This window comes from Oryx dammah, unplaced genomic scaffold (assembly GCF_014754425.2).
Source record: "Oryx dammah isolate SB20612 unplaced genomic scaffold, SCBI_Odam_1.1 HiC_scaffold_9, whole genome shotgun sequence".
In the NCBI taxonomy this organism is placed as follows: Eukaryota; Metazoa; Chordata; class Mammalia; order Artiodactyla; family Bovidae; genus Oryx; species Oryx dammah.
Window position 1 is genome coordinate 10,614,601 of NW_024070193.1, and position 21,712 is coordinate 10,636,312.

The 21,712-nt window shown below is 55.3% G+C and overlaps 1 protein-coding gene across 2 annotated transcripts in view; it reads right to left on the minus strand.

Moving 5' to 3' along the window:
* The window catches only part of CACNA2D2 (calcium voltage-gated channel auxiliary subunit alpha2delta 2), a 112,769-nt gene extending 93,228 nt beyond the window's left edge, over positions 1-19,541 (minus strand). For both annotated transcript variants that reach the window (XM_040247070.1, XM_040247069.1), the window contains exon 1: positions 19,466-19,541. In XM_040247070.1, the coding sequence (XP_040103004.1) occupies positions 19,466-19,501 (36 nt within the window). In that variant the 5' untranslated portion in view covers positions 19,502-19,541. The remainder of the gene's footprint in view (positions 1-19,465) is intronic.
* Positions 19,542-21,712: the final 2,171 nt, after the last annotated feature.

A 21,712-nucleotide genomic window follows, 5' to 3' on the forward strand; every position in this document is an offset into this window, starting at 1 on the left:
CCAGAAAATCTCGGCAATGGAAAGGCTTCCTCCGGCGTCTCACCAGCAGTGGCGCAGACTAAAAATAGTTTAATCTCCTTGAAAGCAAAAGGAGCAATCAGCAAAACAGACACTCGGGCCTGCATGTCCCCCCCACACACACCGCCAACCCCCGCCGATCCTCACCACACTCTGCCCCCATCCATCCACGCCTGTCCCCAGTGCCAAGCATCATCAACTTCTGACTGACCCCGAGGCAGCTTCCCATGACCCTGCCCAGGACGGCGGTCTCACCCATCACCCAGATGTCATGTCTACAGCCCCGACCAAGTTACATACATGGTATGTGTCCTTTAAACCTCATGATGCCACAAGGAGAAGGGAAGACAAGGAATGTTTTACAGATGAGGAAACTGAGGCATAGTCACTTGGAATCATTTGCCCAAGACTAGAAATGATGGAGAACGACTGCACTGGGGCTGTGTGCCGAAGGAGAGGGCTCAGCCTCTGCAGAAAGGAGGCTGGGTAGCTTTTAATTAGCACCTAACCTGAGTCTCTGTGGTTGGCTCCCAAGAAACAAAAGCTGCCCAGGGCAAGAAGGGGCAAAACTGGTAGGGTGGGGCTTGGGAAAGGCTCACACATTCAGGGGAGGGGACCAGCTCCTGGCGAGGCTGAAGGAGTCTGTCACACAGATGTGTCCTGCCCACTGCAGACAGACAGACACTGTGATGTCACCCTTTGCACCCACTGGCCTGGGATGGGGTGAAGACATGTGTTCTGGCCTCAGCTCTGCCACCACCCTGCTGTGTGTCTGAGGGCCTGTCCCCGCCTAGCGGTTGGCCAAGATGACCTGAGGGACCGAGGACTTGTCAGCAAGCCTGCTGCGCTCATGAGCTTGCCCCCAGTACTCTGCCCCGCCTTACTCAGTCCTCTGTCCACCAGCTGTGCCCACCTGCCCTAAACCAGAAACATGGACAGGGTCCTGGGTTTACATGAGAATGCTAAAAAACAGGCAGGGGGAGTCACGTGCCCAAGGCCACCCTACAGAGGTCAGAGGAGATACGGCCAAGACCAGGACTCAGTCTCTGATCCACTCCCATGCCCTTCACTACACACTTCTGGGCCTCCCCAAGAATGTCGCTGTCTCAGAGCTCCGAGTGCCTCCTGTCCCCTTCCCCCATCCTTCACAAAAGGAAGCCGGGACATCAAACAATAAATTGGGCTCTGGCAGGTGGTCCACCTCACCCAATCTCCTAAAATGTCATCCAGGAATATGGAACTGAGGCCTCCTTTCGTGCTAAATATCTTCCCTGGTAACCAGCAGCTGCCTGCAAGAAATTACTCTATAACCTTGTTCTGAGTTTTTCAAAAATAGCCTGTGCGCCCACTGCTAGAAGGCATGGCACCACCCAGCCTATCCTGGCTCCCAGTCCGTCACTCTGGTCCAGTCTTGCTTCTGCTTCCACCTTTTCCCCAGTCTCTTCCCTCGCCTCCAGTCCCAGTCCAGCCTTTCGCCCCTGCAGCCCCATGTCCCCGTGCTGCTGCTGCCCCAATATACAAGGGGCTTGGTTCTGGCCCCTGCAGATACTTCACATCCTCTGTTATCTCACTATGACCCTGAAGGCAGAGACAATGCCCCCTCTTTTACAGACAAGGAAACTGAGGCCCAGGTCCCCTGATTTGTGAGGGGTTTCTTTTGGTGTGATTGCTCCCAAACCCTGCCAGAAGCCCACTCCTCCAGCCTCAGGAGTAGGAGCTCAATTTCAATGGGTTGAAGCGAGGACTGAGGAAGATGCCCCAGGCAGAAGGAACAATTAGGGCAAGAGCAGACCCTGGGGAGGATCCGAGTCCTGGGGCTGAGCGGAAGAGGGGACCCTGACTTACAACAGGCTGTGCGTTCAGGAGCTGCCCCAAAGGGATGTGCCCTCAGCCATCAGCCAGATTCAGGGGCCTACTCTGTCCTGGTTATGGGAGACTGAGGTAACCCCACTTGCTGGTACCTATCACTTGGGTAACCCTATCTGAAGATAAAGAAGGTATTAGGTAGTGGCGGGGGGCACCCAGGGAATAGCTAGCATGCTGTCAACCAAGTCAGAACTTTATCAGCAAAGCTCTTCCCCACTGCTGATTGTGGGAGCCTGGCCAGCTAAGATATCCTACCGCACAGACAGGGAAACTGAGGCTCAGGATGAGGGGCATGGGATCACAGAGAGAGAACCAGGCTGCTCAAGTTCATTATGAGGCTGGTTGAGCCCCTTGCCTCTCTAATCCCCCTCTTCTGTTTCCAGCAGCTCCCTGCAGCTAACCCCAAGCCAAGCCTTGGGCTGACACCCTCCCAGGCACAGGGCACCAGTTCTCAAACTATGTTCTCAGGAGCCCTAGGGAGTAGGCAGGGGGCCCCTGGGCTTGTGTGGAGGATCATGGGTCATGAGGGGGAGGTCAGGAGGCCAGACCTGCTTGCTGCCTCCCTCAGCCAGAGAATCTCCTGTTCATGTATTCACTGGCTGGGGACCTACGTGGACTTCCGTGAACAAAGAGGAAGGGCTCAGTTGCTACAAGAGAGTGAAAGCAGTGATGCCTGGTGGATTAAATTTTCATTCTTTCTCAAAACTCCCTGAAACCACACTAAAGGGCTATTGAAAACAGCGAAAAACCCATGGGTCATAGAATATGTGGAGGAAGCACCAGGGACATGTTGGAAGCTAGAAGCAGATGGACTGTGGGTGACTGGCTCAGCAGGCTGTGGAAGGCTCACCTCTGCTGGCAGTGGGTCAATGATGGGAAACTCCAAAGGCTAAAACACCAGATGAGCAATGGGGAGAAGCTTTGCTGGGGAACTTGCAGCCCAGGAGGGCAATAGGACCAGAGTGCCCACCAGGAACCCCAAGGACCCCCATGCCATACCCAGAGTCCCACCTCCACACTCAGTGCCCTGCACTTTGATGGTGTTTCCACTTGAGGCCCAGAGGGTTGTTAATTCCTCTCCTTGGCTCCTGTCAGTCACGTTATCTTCTCTGTCTGCTTAAATATGAGCAGACCGTTTGGAAACCCAAACACTGAGGGGCAGGGGTGGGGAGACAGGCACGTAGAAGTCAGATGCCAAAACAATCAAAAACCAGAAGGAACCTGGGCTACATGGAAAGATGAAAGTTTGAAAAAAGACACTATAAATTGTGTATACAAGGTTGAAGTGAAGTGAAGTCGCTCAGTCGTGTCCGACTCTTTGTGACCCCATAGACTATAGCCTGTCAGGCTCCTCCATCCATGGGATTTTCCAGGCAAGAGTGCTGGAGTGGATTGCCATTTCCTTCTCCAGGGGATCTTCCCGATGCAGGAATCGAACTCAGGTCTCCCACATTGCAGGCAGACGCTTTACCATCTGAGCCGCCACAGAAGCCCATATAACAAACATATTGTAGATGATGAGAGCTGCATTTCTCACTGTTAGAGAGGCAGTCACCAGAAAGGAATGGAGGAAGACTTCAGTGAATCCTGTTGTACTGGACTGGAGTAGAGGCTTCAGTGTAGACTCACTGTTGTGAATGTACATAAAGATAGACAGATAAAGACATAATCACAGATATGTGGGTACACATGGACTATACATATTTTTTTTACTTCTTGTGAGACAGCCTAGCAACAGTGACATCCCCCTAGCAATGAGCACGCTCAGCACCCCAATCTTGATTTCTAAATGCCATTCGCTAATAAATGGAACCAGATCTCCTTGGAGAAGTGGCTGATTCCAGGGAAAATACAAGATGAGCTGAAGATCTTGTGGTAACAAAAAAGAAAAGAACCATTCAAATAAGGACCCCAGCATGTCAAAGGGCACAGGAGCCAACTGAGAAGAGCTCCCAAAGCCAAAGCTGGAATAATCTGGGCAAGAAAATTATGATAATACTGAATAACCACACACAGAGTAAGCATTCATGAGTTCATACTGACATAAGTAAATAATTGATAAATAAACAGGGGAGAAGGGACAGTTCTTCCTTACAGAAGAATTCCAATTAATAAATATAGAAGGAAATAAAAATGAGAGAATTAGAAAAATACCTCAGTAGTAACTGCTGCAGGCAAGATATACAGATGGATGTTAAAATTAATGGGCAAAGGTTTGAGAGAAATGGGATATTTGCATAGTCTCAAGGTATCCTCCAAGAAATGTATTAATTATTAATACAAAGGGGGAAAAGGGCAAGTTCATAGGAGAGGAACCAAGAAGATACCAGCTTAACTAAATGATCAAAGGTAACATCACCCATAATCAGATATATTGGCATCAGGTTCTCCCTGATATGCTGCACTGAGAAAGACACATCCCTTTCTATGGTATTTTTCCTAAAAATGCATAACCTCAGTTTTTAAAAAGTATCAAGATCATGAAAGACAAAGAAAGACATAGAAACCGTCACAGATTGGAGGAGACTAAGGATACATAACAACTGAAGGCAAGGCAAGACTCTGGATTGGATCCTGAAAAAGAAAAAGGACCTTGGTGCAAAAACTGGTGAAATCCAAATACAGTTTTCACGCTGGTTACTGTTAATGTACCGGTGTCAATTTCTTCCTTGATATTTGTACTATGGTTATGCAAGATGATAACATTAAAGGGGAGCAGGTGAAGGGTTAGGGAATTTCTGTACTATTTTGTCAACCTCTCTGTAAATCTAAAATTATTTCAAAATAGAAAGTTTTTTTTTTTTTTTAAAGCTATCATCTTCAGAGAGCTGACAGGATCAATGGCATCAGTGAAACAAGAGCAAGATGTTATTTTTTAAAAGAACCAAAAAAAGAGATCCAAGAATTTAAAATATGCTAACAAAGTGTAAAACATTACAGAAAGGTTGGAAGACAGACTTGAGAAATCTCCTGATAAAAAGACACACGGATGGAAAATTGGAAAGAAAACAGAAAAAAAAAAAAAGAAAGGACCTGAGTTAAAGGTTTTAGAAAGATAAGAGATAAAAGGGAAGGGAGGAAATAGTCAAAGAAATCATTCCGAAAACTTCCCAGAACTGAAGGACACGAGAATCTAGTTTGAAAATGTTCACTGAGTGGTAAAGAATGATAATAAAGCTCGCCAAGGTATATCAGGGTGGAATTTCTGAACACGAGGCATGGGGAGAAAGAATCTGCCTGCCCAGTTCGATTTGATTCCTGGGTCCGGAAGATCCCCTGGAGAAGGGATAGGCTACCCACTCCAGTATTCATGGGCTTCCCTAGAGGCTCAATGGTAAAGAATCTGCCTGCAATGTGGGAGACCTGAGTTCAATCCCTGGGTTTGGAAGATCCCCTGGAGGAGGGCATGGCAACCAACTCCAGTAATCTTGCCTGGAGAATCCCCATGGGCAGAGAGGTCTGGTGGGCTACAGTCCATGGGGTCACAAAGAGTCAGACACAATTAAGCGACTAAGCACATACACCAAGATAAAAAAGAGGTCATATACAAAGGATTGGGAATATGAGTGACTCTGGACCTTGGCATAGCAACTCAGGAAGCTGGAAGGAATGAAGTGCTGCCTTGGAAATTCTGAAGCAAGCTGCTTCCACCTTGAACTTCCACACCCACCTAAAACCTCTGCCAGATGTGGGGGAGAGGCCAGGCTTTCTGAGTCATGAAAGCCTCCAAAATCTGGCTCCCATACACCTTTGCACAGGATGCCAGCTGAAAATGTTCTCAAACTCACCAAGGGAGAAAACCAGAAGCCAAGGAAGAGGAGTGTACAGCATGCAGAAGAGAGGGACTCCAACTCAGAAGAGAGGTGAGGGAAATCCCAAGCAAGACTTCCCTGGGAAGGGACCCAGAGCCCAGATATGTGTGCATGCATGAGAAGAGGTCAGATAGAAGGGGCAGGGAGCTTGGGACACAATTAGCAAAGGTTCACAGGAAACCAAGCAAATACCAGACAGTTGTGACCTGCAGGGGAAAAAAGGTAAAACTCGTACCCCGAAATGCCCACTATGAACTGCACAGTTCTGAATGGCATTTGCCCCGTTAAGATACTACCACCACCGAGTCCTGGCCTGCTGTATCACCATACAACACTGGGGGAAGGTGGGAGTCAGACGAGAGACAGCACTGTGACCAGGCGCACACTGTGCTCGCGCTCTGCTCCCCAGTGGATGTCCACGGGCAACACTAAAACAGGACAGCCACGAAGGAGCAACAGAAGCATGCCAGTTAGAGACACGGAGCTCTGAGATTAGAAAGCGACAGCCTCCAGGGAGCTGGAGGTGGACAGGAGGGGTCTGCTGTGCTCTTAACACAACCCGCCTGGGAAAACCATGACTTTACACCACGTGTGAGCGTGACACTGATTTTAAAACCCTAACTTTAAAAATCCATCTAGAAATTTAAGAAAAAAAAAAAAAACAGAAAGGAAGAAAGATACTGGTGTTGTTTAGTCGCTAAGTCGTACCTGACTCCTTTGCAACCCCATGGACTGCAGCCCATCAGGCAGGCTCCTCTGTCCGTGGGATTTCTCAGGCAACAATACTGGAGTGGGTTGCCATTTCCTTCTCCAGGGGATCTTCCTGACCCAGGGATTGAACCTGTGTCTCCTGAATTGCAGGCGGAGTCTCTACCCCTGAGCCACCTGGGAGGCCCAAGAAAAGAGATGGGGAGGGGGAGAATGATGGGAGGGAGGGAGAGAGAAGAGAGAATAATGGAGGCAGAGGAGTCAGGGACAGGAGACCAACTGCTTTGACCCCAGCCTCTGGTCTGCAGAAAGGGACCCCCCAGAAGGCAGCAGCTGTTATCATCTCTGTTACTCTTATCAAAAATTAAGGCAGTTCAGTGTTTCACCTCCCTGTTCAGCTGAGTACACAGACCAAGGTTCTTAGACCAAAACACCAATTTGGCATGGCTGATCTCTCGCCTCCACTCCTACATTTCCCCAAAGTTGGAGGTATTCAGAAAGCAAGGTGAGGGCCAGCAGCCCACAGGGGTCTAAGGAGCAAGCCAGTCATCCTGGGACAGGAGGGGACAGTGCCAGATGAGGGGGAAGAAGCTCTGAGTCTTCCACAATGTCTGTGAGGCCACAGAAGCATTCATACCCATTGCATCAACCTCTGCTGAAGCCTGTGCCACCTGGCCCATCTCACCCACAGCCACAGGCAGCCATGCCTGGGGAGGGGTGGGAAGAGAATGGACTGCACGGGCAATGGGCCAAGCGGACTACAGGGTCTTTGCCAATCTCACACCCTTCCTGGAATCTCAAATTTTCCAGAAACACATCTGTGAGTCCTTCCAGTGGCCCCCTTGCACTGGACCCTCAGTCCCCAGGACAGGGAAGACAAGTGTGAGGTGTGCACCCACCAGCCTCACGCAAACACAAGCTCGGCAGAGAGTCTGGCTCAGTCTGCAAGAAGCTCAGAGTGCTCGGCTCTCTGGGTGGGCTAGGACCCCCAGCAGATCTTGTGTCTCAAAAGGGAAGATGGAAAGCTAGGCGAGTCCCTGGGAGAGCCCCCTCTATCACTGAGGCCTTGCCCAGGCCCCAGAACCCTCATGCCCCTACACACCTCACTAAGATCTCAGACCCCTGTGTGCCACTCCAAAACTCACCCTTCTGTATCCTGAGTTCACCGGGTGCTCACTGCAGAAGGAGCCCCAGGGTCTCCAGGAGGCAAAGGGTGGGTCACTCAGCCCCACAGATGGACATGACCTCTCCAGCTCCGCCAAGGGTTTCTAAGGAGGCTCTGTGTATCTAAGGATACACTGCTGCTGAAACTCATGCAGGTGGGAGAAGCAGGCCTCCCTGGCTCCTCCCTGGGAGCCAGTCTGAAGAGGGAGGCTAGGGCCCAATCTGACGGCCCTGTCCAATGAGGAAGCCCACCCAGATCATCTGCCATGGGGTTCAGCCACCGCCCTCAGCAAGCTATGGTCTGAGAGGGAGACAGTGCCAGCCCTGGGGGGCTAAGACTGATCCAGGAGGCTGCCAGACCCTCCCTGACTTGGAGCAGTGAGTGTTCAGGGCCAGTCTCCTGCCTTCCCCCACAAGGCTCCAGACCTCCGTTCCCCCTGAGCAGCTCCTCCACCACTTAGCAACAGAGACAATTTACATAATGCATCGAGTGTGCGAGCAATAATGGCTGGGGAAGCAGGGTGCCCGTTAGTGGCTCCTTGGGAGGGAAAATACCTGCTCCCACACCACCGCTTCCTCCCTCGTGGAACAGGGCCCTGAGGCTGTGGGAAGCAGGTGCCTCTAAGTGCTTGGCTGATGCCAAGAGGGGCCCAGAAGGGCCATGCCAGTCCTGGAAACGGAGCAACCTCAGGACAGAGATGCACGAGGGAGGAAATTTCCAAAGCACCTGAGTTTTGGACATAAATCCACCCAGCCGTGCTCCCCGAGCCTGCACCCCTGATGGGCCCGGGGCCTTGCATCCGGAGCCTTCCTGGAGGAGGAGGAGGCGCTCTGGCAGGCGGTAAGCTCTGGTCGGGGAGCCAGGCTGCAGCTGCCGGGGAGGTGGTCATGTTCAAACACAAAGGCAGCGATGGAAGGGGGAGAATACATAAAAATTACTGGTATGGTAATTGCTTTTTATATAAATGTTCTTTTAAAAAGTTTTCCCCAGTGTGAAAGTCCCTTTTTAAAAAAGAATAAATTTGCGGCACACCAATTTATTCCGTGCCTGTAGCTGGAGCATAATGAAGGCTCCTCTGTCAATACCTGATCAGGAGGCAAGTGGCTGCCGCTTGACCTGGCTTCTGGGGCTCCTGCACGACAAGGCAAGCGGTAGGCCCCCGGGGTTTGTGAGGGGCCACAGGAGCGGGTGGCAGGCCTGCCCGTTGGATAGTCAACATCAAGCGACACTCTGGGCCTCAGGGCCAAACCCAACAAACGTCACTGGCACCCCAGGAGCTGTGCTCAAACGGGAGATTCAAACGGAGGCAGCTACAATTCTGCTGACAGGGAGCACGCGGGGGAGCACGGGGCTCTCCCTTTCTAGGGACAGGAAAGGGGAGGGGCTCGGCAGGCTTGGGGCTGGAGGGATGGGGCCCCTGGGTCTTCCTGCAGGGCCGGTGGAGGAAGCCTCCTGGTGACAAGCACCCGTGGGTGGTAAGTGGGAGTGGCCTGTTCTGAGCTGTGCAAAGCTCCCCGTGGACTCCACCTCATCTCTAAGCCCATAGGCACCAGAGCTCTCCCCGCTACCCTGGGGCAGGGAGCCCATCAGCAGATCCCAGCCCCGAGCTGGAAGGGCTGCTCCCCCCTCACCAGGAGGCCCAGACCCCTGAAACGAGGCTCCTGCCCAGTGGTCCTGACCAGCCACAGCTCTCTCATCCGTGGGGCGTGCACAAGGCTGTGCTCTCCACAGGGGTCGCTTGGTCCAGCAGCCCAGGGCACCGACACATAGGGGCGTGAGGACACTCATCCACAAGCAACTGGCCTCTTGCCCTCCCCGAAGGGCTGCTGCTAAGAACAGTGTCAGGCATAGTGACTTGGGCAGGGGATGTGCACGGTACGTGGGGACATGGCATGTATGTGTGTGTGTGTGTGCGCGAGACTGTGAGCTCCTCACCCACAGCTGAGATTTCTCAGCTTCACTAATTAATCGGTTAAGTAGTTCTCGCCTGCTCGGGTGACACAGAGCTTGCGGCACCTGCCTCCTCACAGTCCCACCCTGGCCTGTAAATGTTCCTGTTCACATCTGCTCCCAGAGCACACAGAACTGGGCACTCAAGACATACACACGTGTGCACATGCCTGCCGGGTCACACATCCCACCCAGGACACACGCATGTGGGATCACATACTCTCTCTCTCTCACACACACACACACACACACACACACACACGAGAATGTGTGTGCCCGGTCCCGCCCCCACATGCAGCCGCAGCCACTCCCTTCCACAGACACACACACACTCCCCTGCTCCTGTTCCCGCTGGAGCGCCCGCGCACACACAGGTTCACGTGCTCTCATTTACACGTGCGCAAACATCCCCACATGCATCATCACACTCCTCCCGTCTCCTCCCGCTGTGATCAGCCACATGCCACCTCACAAAGTCTCCACAGGTCAGAGGGTGTCTCCCGGTGAGTCATGGGACCAATAATCAATCTCCAGGGGCGAGGTGCCTTCTAGGTCTGTTGCTTTGTGTTCAGGTGGCATCCTGGGAGGCCCGGGCAGGAGCCTGCCCTACTGGGCATGGTCTCCATGCCCCCTGTGATGGGAAGACTGGACTGGGTCCAGGAGAGGTCCCTGGCAGCCCCCTCCTGTATACACCCGAAGGAGGCAAGAGCAGACAGGAAGTGGGAGCAGCACTGATCCGGAGGGCTTCCCAGGGGAGGGGGCTGTGGGCTGAGTTTAAAACCAGGGAGAGGCCTGGAGGGACGAGGGGTGAGTGGGGAGAGCCGCAAGTGCAGGAGGAGGAAGCTGAGAAGGCCAGTGGGGGCGGTGAAGTCACATGGATGGCTGGAGGCCTGAAGGCTCCCCTCCCCTCTTGCCAGGCCTTCCAGTCACTCTAGGAGGAGCCCAGCCGCCCTGACTCCAGCCTGCGGTCCAGGGTGGCAGCACACTGTGCAGCCAGCTCTTCTCTGGGGCCCTTCTCCACAGCCCCCATCCCCCCCATCCCCTCACAAAGAGCCATCAGTGACCCTCTATGTGGCAGGACCAAACCTGGCAGACCCCGGCAAGTCTAGCTCACTCAGGGCATCTGACACCAACGTTTATGTTTCTGATTCCCTGGGCCCTGGTTCCCCTAGGTGAGCTGAATGGTCCCCAGGGTCCTGTGGGACAGATCAGAGCCTCAGCCTCTCCCTTTGCGGTCCTCAGATGCCTGCCCCTGTTGCTAACCAGACACTGAAGAGTTCCCAGCTGAGTGCTACTCCAGGTGGATCACATACATGCATGTTTGTACGTGGCAGGCATGTGTGCATACGTGCACCCCATGTGTGTGCACAGCCTGCTCCTCCACCCAGACAGCACACCTCTCAAGCGGAGGCCCCGCCCCCAACTTCACATCCTGAGGCTCGAGTGAGGAAGCCCTAGTGTCAGTCACTTGGTTCCCTGATTCACGGGAACCCACAGACGGACAAGAAGGGAGCCTGTCGAGTCTGCCCAGGACCCAGATCCCCCTCTGTCTTCATTGCCGCACCACCGCCAAGGAGCCAGCTGGCTTCCAGGGCTGAGAGAGAGGTCTAGGAAAGATGGGGAGTTTGGGGCTCAGCAACCTTCTCCAGACACCAGATCTCTGCTCACAAGGAGAGGGGAGCCATGCCCAGAGAAGGTGGAGGGAGGCCAGGCTGAGCCTCCGTCTCCTGCTTGGTCGTGGTAAATGCTGCTCATGTTGCCCCTGGGGCCGGCTGTGGTTTGTCAGAACCAATTACTTCTCTGCCTCTGCCAAATGCTTGGGGCTCCATGAATCTCAGGCGAGTGTCCTCGTGGCTGCCACCGATCCAGCGATGGATGGGGGTGGAGGATGGGGGCAGGGATGCAGATCGGGTCAGCCATCCCCAGGGGCCCAGCACAGAAACCCATTCAGTCCTCTACTCCACCCCCCATCTCCCATCCAGATGAGCCCCCAGCTCTGGACATGCAGCCCTGTCACTCTCCAGAGATGGATGCAGAGACCAAGGGAGAAGTGAACAGGCTCTGGCCACCTCAGTAATCTGCAAGCACTTAGCCCCATCAGAGCTGACCCCCAAATGTTCTGCTGCTAGGCCAGTCCCCCTGGGGACCCCAGAAGAGAGGCAAGGTGCTTATCAGAGCTCTTGCCACGGTGGGGCTGGGATTTGCCCATGCCGCATGGCTGTGGGGTCCTAGCTCCCCAACCAGAGATTGAACCCAGGCTCCCAGCACTGAAAGTGCTGAGTGGTAACCACTTGATTGCCAGGAAATGCTTTAAACAGCCCAGATTCCCAGGATGGAAGAATTGAAGGGCATCCACTTCAGGGAATGGACCCGGACCCGAAGCCACAGGTTCTCAGCTTCTCTAGAAAGCGGTGCTGTCCACCTGGTGAGGTTCTGACCATGCCTCTGAGATCGTCTCTTTCTTAAACGGGGGAACCTCAGGCCAAGAGCTGCCACCCTCAAGAACCCAGAGCTTGGTGGCTTCCTACCACCCTGACTCTAAAGCCAGTCCAGCCCCATGCCCTTCTCTGAGCTCACAGGGCCTGAGAGGACAAGCTGGCACCTGGGTGACTGATCTGAGAAACAGACTCATGGGCCTCTTCTGGGTGAAAGGGCCCTTCCCTTCCCTTCACCAGTTTCCTCCCCAGGTGCCTCTGCAGCTGCTGCCTTCCCTGGCCCACTGGCCCTGTTTCTCCAATATCTGGTGGCCTTTGTGCTTCTCCCAGAAAGACCCCCCAGAGATGTCATGGTCAGAAGGTGCTACAGACTGAATGTGTCCCCTCCCCCAATTCCTATGTTGAGACCTAAGTGACAGTATTTAGAGGTGGGCCTCTTGGGAGATGGTTAGGTCACAAGGGTGGAGCCTTTGTGGATGGGATTAGTCCCCTTATAAAGGAAACCCCAGAGAGGTCCTTTGTCCCTTCCACCATGTGAGGACATAGCGAGAAGACAGCTATCAATGAACCAGGAAGTGGGCTCTCACCAAATACCAAATCTGTGGATATCTGGATCTTGAACTGCCCAGCTTCTAGAAACATGAGAAATTTCTGTTGTTGATCAATCACCTAGTTCACAGTATTCTGTTATAGCTGCCCGAACAGGACGAAGAAGGTGGGGAAGAGGAAACCGATTTCCAAATTCCTGGGTTTCAACAAGCAAAGGTGACAGCCTGCGTATCTGAACTTTCTAAAGCCATAACTAAGTCCTGGAAGGGCAGGCAATTGATACCGGAGGGGGCAGAGAGACACCCCTACATTTGCAGGGCTCTGTCTGCAGACTTTCCTTGCCCCTGCTCCCTTGAGATCCCCACATCTCCCTTGAGGACAGGGGTGCTTGGACCCCCATTTCACAGATGGAGGAATCAAGGCTCAGGAACACATGCACCAGGTCCCACAGTACGAGGACGCCCAGCCCTGTCACTCCTCCCCACTTCACTCTTTCCTCCACCACGCACCATTCCGTGTTGCCCAAGGCACAGGCTCCAGGTTCAAATTTCCGTTCTGCCACCTACAAGCTATAGTACCTCAGTAAACATGGCTCGGGTTTCCCTGGTGGCTCCATGGTAAAGAATCTGCATGTCAAGGCCAGAGACACAAGTTCGATCCCTGGTCTGAGAAGATCCCACACGCCATGGAGCAACTAAGCCCATGTGCCACAACTACTGAGCCTGTGCTCTAGAGCCTGGGAGCCTCGACTACTGAAGCCCTTACACCCTAACACCTGTGCTCTACAAGAGAAGACACCACAATGAGAAGCCCATGCACTAGAGAGGAGCTCCCCTCGCTGCAACTAGAGAAAAGCCTTCGCAGCAAGGAAGACCCAGCACAGCCCAAAACAAACAAACAAAAGCAGAAGATGACACAGCTCTTCTCTCCTGCCCTGAGCTGTTCTCTATCCCCTGGGAGCTGAGCTCGGATGGGGCCCCACAGTGACTTCTTGGCACAAAGTAGAAGCCGGTGGCCTCTTCTCCGGTGGCGTATATCACTAGGCGTGGGTCTGCCTACCCTACCCAGAGACGCTGCTCCCACAGACCTGTCCCCTCCATACCCACAGCCTCCACTGGAACCTGGGCAGCAGCTCCTTGCTGAGACTCTCCTAGGACCCTGAAGCCTCCAAGCAGGGCTCCCTGCCTGCCCTGCAGGACTCCAGGAGCAAGGGGTTCTGAATTGATCAGAGATGTGAGCACTCACGCGTGCCCCTCGGGGACCTTCCTATCACTGTATCCTCCACCTGCTCTCAGAGATTCTTCCAGCCTAACACCCTCACACTCCACAGAGGAGAAGGAGGGCCTGAGAGGGGCAGAGGGGCTGAGAAAGACACAGGTCCTGGCCCAGTTTAGCAGCCCCAGAGGCGCCATTGGTGTGGCGGTGGCTCCAGGCAGCGGGTGCCCATGGAAGGCACAGCCAACATGAGCCAGTGCCCTGGGACAGTCCTCCCCCAATACTGACCTCCCCCGTGCCCCCTCTCCGGTTGGGGGGGCGTACAGAAGGGGTGCAGGACATACATGCCAGACAGCTGACCGTCAGGCAGGAACTCCTGCCACAGATGAATTTGGCTTTTGAAAAGCTTCTCAAAAATGGAATTTTCTCCTTCAGGCAACCACAGAATATGTGGGGAGGGGGCGAGCAGGAGAGTAACCACCACCCCCTCCCACCCTGTATCTCCCCACACAGCGCTCAGGAGGGAGCATCCCCAGACCACTGGGTGGGGAGACAGTGCCAGAAGAGGCCAACCTCAGGGCAGGACCTGGGAAGGAAAAGAGGTGGGGAGCAGGCTGGGCTAGGGGCACCAAGAGGGGACCCAGGAAGGGCTTCGGCCAGGCTCCCCCGGATCTGCCTCCATAGAGCCAATTATGCCACAGCGGCAGCCTCACCGCGTCTCAGACACCCTCCCAGGAGCCCCCACCCCCCGCCTCAGCCCCATGCATCCCCGCTGGGTGCTGAGCAAGAGGACCATATGGAAGGAATAATAAGACAATTAACTTTCCATTAAAGAATAATATATGTGGGTTTTTAGAGAGGCGAGCGGCAGCAATCCCTACCCAGCGGCATATTTCACATGCGCGCCCCCCACCATCCCCACCCTCACGCGCCCCACGTCCGGATCATCTGCACCAGGAGACGAGAGGGCGCCCCTGGGCCTCAGTGGGAGGTGGCTGGAGCAGGGGTGGGGGGCTGTAAGGGGAGAGGCAACAGCGGAGACCCTGGATGGTGGTTCTGTGGCTTCCTGTAACCTCGGGGAGGGGGTGTCACGGGCCTGGGTGGGGCTCCCTCAGCGCTGCTCTCCTGACCGAGCATGTGAGCCGGGACTGCCGTGCGTGTCCTCGTGAGTGCGGGTCCACCTGGCCAAGGAGCTGAGGCCCGCCTCTTGAGGCCAGCTGAACCACAGTGCTTTGAAGGACTAAGGGGCGGTCTGGGGGTCACAACCACTGGTGCTCCCCTTTTCTGGCCCTCCCAGGGCTGCTTCTGTCCTCTGGCACCTTCCTCTACCCCAGCTTCCTGCATCCTCGTCTGCTGCGGCCCCTCCAGGGTTCTGAGCCCCTCTGGCACTCCTGGACACAGCTGGGCCCACCTGAGGTGCCCAGAGAGGACCTCCTACCCCAAATGGGGGCCAAACACAGCCCTGGCCAGCACCCCCTGAGCCAGCGTGTGAGGGTGCCTGTGCGTCGAGAATTGGTGGAGGAGCAAGGAGAAGCCTGTTTGAAGGGCACCTGCAGAGGGCCCTGTTCCTGCCTGCCTGAGCCCCTCAGAAAAGGGGTCCTCGGTGTGGCCAGACTTCGGTCCTTGCCTCGAGCCAGCTCCAGATGCGGCACTCTGCAAATATTAATTACACATTCCCAGGGAGCACTGAGCAGACGCAGTGCGGGCATGGCCAGGGGCAGACAAGATGGGCTGGGACTACAGCGCCGTCACTGGCTCAGAAATCCCATTTCTGGCTACCCGTAGGAGGGAGGACACATGAAGAGCGTTTGTCTGGTCCATCACGACTGCCCAGAGAAGCCCAGCTGTGGGGAAGGGAGCCGGAGATTTGGGTCAGGGATCTCTGAGTCCTGGGGTCTTGCTCTCTGTGGATACAGCTAGGCGGTCCAGGACAGGGGCCGCACCAGCTTGCACCTTAGCCTCGATACTCCTCACTACCACCCCCACCATCCAGGGAGGGGCAGGACTCGGGGGTAAAGACAGTCAGCCACACCTTGGTTTCCCTGCAAGTGACTAGCAGCATACAGTTGGGCTAAGGCCGTCATGGAGGCTGAAGCAGAGAGGGGCATGAGCAGGGATGTAAGCCATTTCTGCCCTGATGGGACACGTGTGGGGGTTGACAGGACTGAGAAAGGCTCCCATAGATCCAGACTTAGCCTGTGGTCCCCAGACATGGCCATCCCAGGTCTCTGCTGCCACACCAGCTCCAGCCAGGCCGCCTTTCCTCACCCCGACACCCACCCCAGACAGAGCATCTTCTCACTGCCTTCTGCAGAGATCCTCCATGAAGGTGTCTTACCCCAGTCAGGAATCCATCCCAGGGTGGGTGCACCCGATGAACCACTGGCTCTTCCTCACATCTGACTACAATCTGCCCTGCTTTGCTTTCCCCCCAGAGTTGTTCTCTTTCTACCCTGGACATTCAGGCAGAGGGGGATGGGGTCCCTGGCTGTACCCATCAGATTGACCTGGGCTTCAGAATGGGGAGACAGGCCATCTCCATGTGGTCCGCTATGCGCCCCCAGGCACCTGATGAATTATTCATCCTGATCAGCCTCATTATGAAAATGAGCTCAGAGCCCCAGCATATGTGCTTTCTGCTCTCCCTCCCCCCACAGGATGTCAATATAGTGCTCATGGGGGAGGGCAGAGAAGGGGCTCAGGACACTGCCCTCAGCCTCCAGAGGCCCTGGAGGGGAGGACTGCAGGAGTACCCACATTTCCGGCCTGTTCACAGCAGGCATAAGCCAGGGGTGGGAGGTGGGGCTGAGTTTTCCCAGTGGGGCATGGCTCAGGAGCCCCAGGCCACAGTGGGAGCTCCTACAACGCGCTGGCCCTCAGGCTCGGGAAGGTGAAGAAATGGGAGAGGGTCTTTGCAGACACCTCCCACACTCCACTAAGGTTTGCCATGGTGTCCAACCTATAAATGGGCCACAGTCTACAGCCAGCCACGCCCTTGTAGGGTTGTTCTTAGGTCAGGAGGAGGAAAGTGCCAAGACAAGGAAACTGCTCCTAAATGCCACTGTCTGCAGTTTCTGGACTCTTGCAACTGCCAGCTCTGTGGCACCCAGCTCCTGGGGGTGGGGCTGCCTCCAGGACTGGGGCTGGTGGAGAGGGTAGCCAAGTTGGAGAAGAAAGTCAAGGTTCACCCCAATGGCAAGGTGTTTGGGGGTGGCTCAGGGAGGCAGGGAGCAGGGTGGCCTCAATGGGGATGGAAGCCATAGGCTTGGCAGAGGTGGCACCAGGGTCTACGGTGCATCATGGCTGGGTCAGAGCTTCAGCGCGAGCATCCTCTTGACCCTCTGAGCCGGGCATGGGCCAGGCACACGGGCCCTCTTTTATTCACGTGAAGGAGAGCCGTGGTGACTTAGTCAGGGCTGTGGAGGGCTGTGGGGGTGATGCGGCGGGGGGGGACTGGTTGGCCCCTCCTGCTCTCATAGGGCTGTCTTTTTCTTCTAGCACTCTTCACTGCTCCCCTACTGCCCACCTCGCAAGAGTGTCCTGTGCCAAGAAGGAGCCCCAGAGCTGTCAGCAGGAAATAAGAGGCTGAGGAAGCAGGTGAGAGAAGACTGGAGCAGGACAGAGGGCCACGGGAGAGCTGGCAGGCGCCGACAGGCAGAGGCTTGCCAGAAGGAGCCTGGAATGCCAGGTCAGCACTTCTCTGCCTGGCCACAGCCTCACCGAGCCTGGCCCAGCTCCCTTCTTTCCTGGCTCATCCTGCCCACCCCAAGAAGGGAGGCCTAGCTAGAGAGGAAGCAGCGCCCTGGAACAGGGGTCAGGAGCCCGGCATTTGAGCCCCAATTCTGCCATACCCCACTGTGTGACCCCTAGGAAGGTGGGGTGGGGGAAGATGTGCCCATTGATGAGTGTGTGGAATCGCTCGACTCCTGGCAGAAAGGAAGGGAACAACACATCCTGGGAATGACAATGATCAGCGAGGAATATTCAAATCTGGTTTCTAGAAAAGGAGCATATCTGTGTCAACCTGTCCACTCCCATTCTTACCACCTCCTTCCAGCCAGACCTCCCAGCCACGCCATGGACCAAGAATGAGGATCAGAGAGGGTCTAGGACCTGCTGAGGAGCACACAGTGGGTTCACTGAGCGGGTCCATCTCTGGTCTGCACCATCCGGGAAGCTCAATGGTTCAGACAGACCCATGTCTCCGGCCTGAAGCATGTACACTATTTCCCCAGTAGCACACTTTTACGGTCTGAGCTGCCCGTGACTATAAAATAAACAATTTCCTTGAGCTGAGGATTGAAAGCACGGAAGATTTCTTGGCTGGAAGCGCGTGGCTCACTCCTTTTGTGGGGTACATCTTATGTCCGGACACGAAGCTTGGAAAGGCACACAACACACATTCCAGGGAACTCTCGTGTCTTCATTAACCTCACAAGCTGCACTGGGCAGTGCCCACTGAAAACCAAGTAAGCACTGGGTGCTATTCCTGAGCAGAAACTGACTTCTGTTCCGGGACAGCTTTTCCTACCGTGCCTTCTCTGGAAAGCTCTGCCGGCCTCCGAGCGTGGCTGAGTCACTGAGAGTTCACAGGAAGAGAGCAGGATGGGGGTTACTGCAATTCCAGCCCAGCCACCAGGGAAGGGGGCGCTCAAGAGAGGCTGGGCCCCAGGGGCTGGGGGGAAGGACACCTGGCAAGCTAATGGCTTAGGCCTCCAGACTCAGACTCCACCTCCCAACTAAGTCACCACCTAGACAGCCACCCCTGATCAGCCCCATCCTATGCCAGAGGGCCCACATCCACAGCCGACATCAACACACCCATGTCCACTCCCACTTCCTGGGTACTGGCTACAAGCTGAGCACGGTGCAAGAGACAACACCCCACAGACGCTCCCTCTGCTAACCTAGGCCTGACCAAGAGGGACACAGGAGCACAGTGGAGTATCTCATCACCGAGCCCAGGGCCTGGACCCTTGGCTGAATCCCCCAATGATAATCCCACTTAATCTGCTGTTCCCAAGCCAACCATTGGCAGGAGATACCCATTAATCTCCTGTTCAGTTCTGGTCACACTTCCTGGCCCAGGCAGCCAGCAAAGAACTCCTCAAGTCCAGCACATACCTGGGAGCCCCACCCCGACCACTCCAAGAGCTCAGGTCTTTGAGACTCCGCATTTCCACATAAAGAGCAACAGCTCCGGAGCCCGTGGCCTGACAGCAACACATTTTGCAGCCTTCTGGGGGTGACGGATGGCCTGCTCTTCACATCACTATTTCAAACATTAACATAATCTCCCAGGATGAATGTGGTTGCTCGCGCCTAATCAATCACCCGCCCGCCCCTTGATCCCTCATCTCGCCAAGCACACGCTTGCCACTCACCTCCTGCTGCATGCAGCACCCTGAGCGGGCAGCACCGCTCTCCGGGGCGGTTCGGCCTGGCCACCCCACGCGTTGCAAGGACAGTGCCTCTGGCTTCCGTGCACAACCACGTTCCACTGGAGCCGCCAGGGCCTGGACTCCCACCCCATATGCTGCCTCAAACACAGACCTCACCCTCCTGAAAAGGCCGACATTTCCCCATCAGAGCCGACTAGGTACCACTCCGGCCCTGATAGGTCCCACATGTCCCATCACAGCGGGTCCTCAGCTGTGCCACGCCTTCTTCACTCATTTCTGAAGCCCTTCCCCCACTCGCAGCTGGAAGAGGGTCCCTAAAGGGAGAGCCAGTGGCACCGGGCTTACCTCGCGGAGCTGCTGGACGCCCCCAAAGATCCGCATCACACCATCAATCTCCTGCTCCAGGCGCCGGGCCCAGTGCTGCACCCTGCGTGCAGAGAGGAGAGAAGTGTCAGGAGGACCCGCCTGCGGCTCGAGCAGCCCCGCCCCAGCCACCTGGGGGTGACCCACAGCAGCCGCCCCTTCAGAACCCCGTTTTCACTAGAGAAGAAACAGAGGCTGGGAACGACTCTCTTTCCCTTTGAAGTCTGGACCTGGTGGCCCAGGCTCTCCTCACGTACTGTTGGATGGCCAGGGAGGGGAGCAGATTAGAGTTTAAATGCAACTCAGGGAGTCCAGTGGCTCTGAGAAGCCTGCAGCGAGACTATTTTTCACCATAAAGAGGCAGCCCTTGATGCTGCTGCTCTGAACCTGGGGACTCAGGACACCAGGGAGGAGGGGACGTGAGTGAGCCTGATGTCTGCTGCATCTCAGAGCCTCCTTCCCCCAAGGCTGGGTGGCACTGGGTCAAGGGGAGGGCAGATGAGCGAGAGTTGCGGCGTAACGTGGGGCAGGTCCCTGCCCCTTGGGGCCTCCTCTAAACAGTGGCCATGGATGGCTTCCTCACCTTTCCAGCAAACTAGTAAACAGAGGTTCATCGCTGGATGCCCCACATGAACCATCCACCCGCAGGTCCAGTTCAGACCAGCCCGCCCCTTTCTGGGGACCTGGCGAGCCCCATGAGCCCTCCACCTGAGCCGCCAGCCTGAGCAGGTCTCCTTTGCACTGGTGCCACCCCGAGGTTGTTTTAATCCACCTGAGTCTGTCTTCCTCCAGAGAGTGGGGATAATTTGGGGCCGCCTTGTAGGGTATGAGAAGCACACATGAGAACTGGAGGGTCAAGGGTGCTGCATGGCAATCTTTATGAGGGGACAGGATGGACAGGCGGTCACAAGACCCCATGTTCTCAGCCCATACTCGTGAACCGGGATGGTAACTGGGGAAAGAGCTGGCCTGGAGGCTAACCTGTAACCCCGCTTCACGCAGTGGCAGATCAGGTGAGCAAAATCACACCAGCCCTGGCCAAGGGCTGCTGGCTGGAAAGACAGTGTCCATATGGTTGAAAGCGTTTTCTACTGTGATCAAGGTCTCCACCCTAATGCATCTGAAAGGCACCTCAACTTACCGTCCCCACCAGACACAGAACAAGGCCTTTCCAGGGAGGGCTCATAGGAGAATTCTCAGAAAGACTGAAATATGCCCATGGGTTAAGCACATCCCAGGAGGCCATGTAAGGGTGGGGGAAACGCCAGTCCCCCACCCCTGCAGGGGTACCCCAGGAGCCATGTGATCCAGGAGATTGAGTCTGGCCCCAACCCTGCCCTGGTCCGGTAGCCTCCCCTACCTCTGCCAGTGCTGCTCGGGGCCAGGGCTCTTACAGCTCTCTGGGTCAGAGGAGCTTGACTCTCTACTCCAGCCCCCTGCCCCACATCCCTGTGGCTGGGGGCTGGGCCCTTGCCATTGTGTGTGCCCGGGTCGGTTGGCATGGGAACTCAGATCAGGAGGCGGGCAGATCACTAATTGCAATTTGCCAAGCTGAATGTCAGGACTGTGATGGAAAAAAAAAAAAATCAACATCAAAAGAAAGAGGTATTAGCTTTAGCTTGTTGCTGGTTTAAGCCACAGCCTGATGCTCACCTCTGCTCCCCACTGCAGGGAAAAAGTGAACACTGAGCACTGGGGGAGGCCAGGCTGCAGGCCCGGCTAGGAAGGGTGATGAGGTCTTAACCACCAGCTGGGGGAGAGCAAAGTGAGCAGAGAATGGACAGCCTGCCTGGCCCCTGGCTCCTGTCCCCCAGGCACTGATGGCTTGGCCCTGGCTGAGGAAGGGCAGTGTGGCAGGTGGCTGTTTCATGCTCCTAAGACAGAGCCCAGGCTGGGGGGCTGACTAATGTCGAGGTGGGCTGCCGCACAGTCCTGTGTCCAGCTAGGCAGGTGGCACATGAATGGCTGAGGTCAAGGAACTGATCTCCAAGGGAACTGTTAGCTCTGCCCTGGGCCTGACCCCGACCTCAGCCACTCACTGGTCTAGGGGACAGAATGCCGATCACCATCTTCCTGAGAAGAAAGGGCTCCCATGATGTACAAGATGTGGGGCCAGCATGTCAATTCTCACAGAGAAGCAAATCCCCACTTACCATCCCCACTTTACAGATGAGTAAACTGAGGCTCAGAGGCTTTAAAAGTGACCCACCCAAGGTCATCCACCCAGAA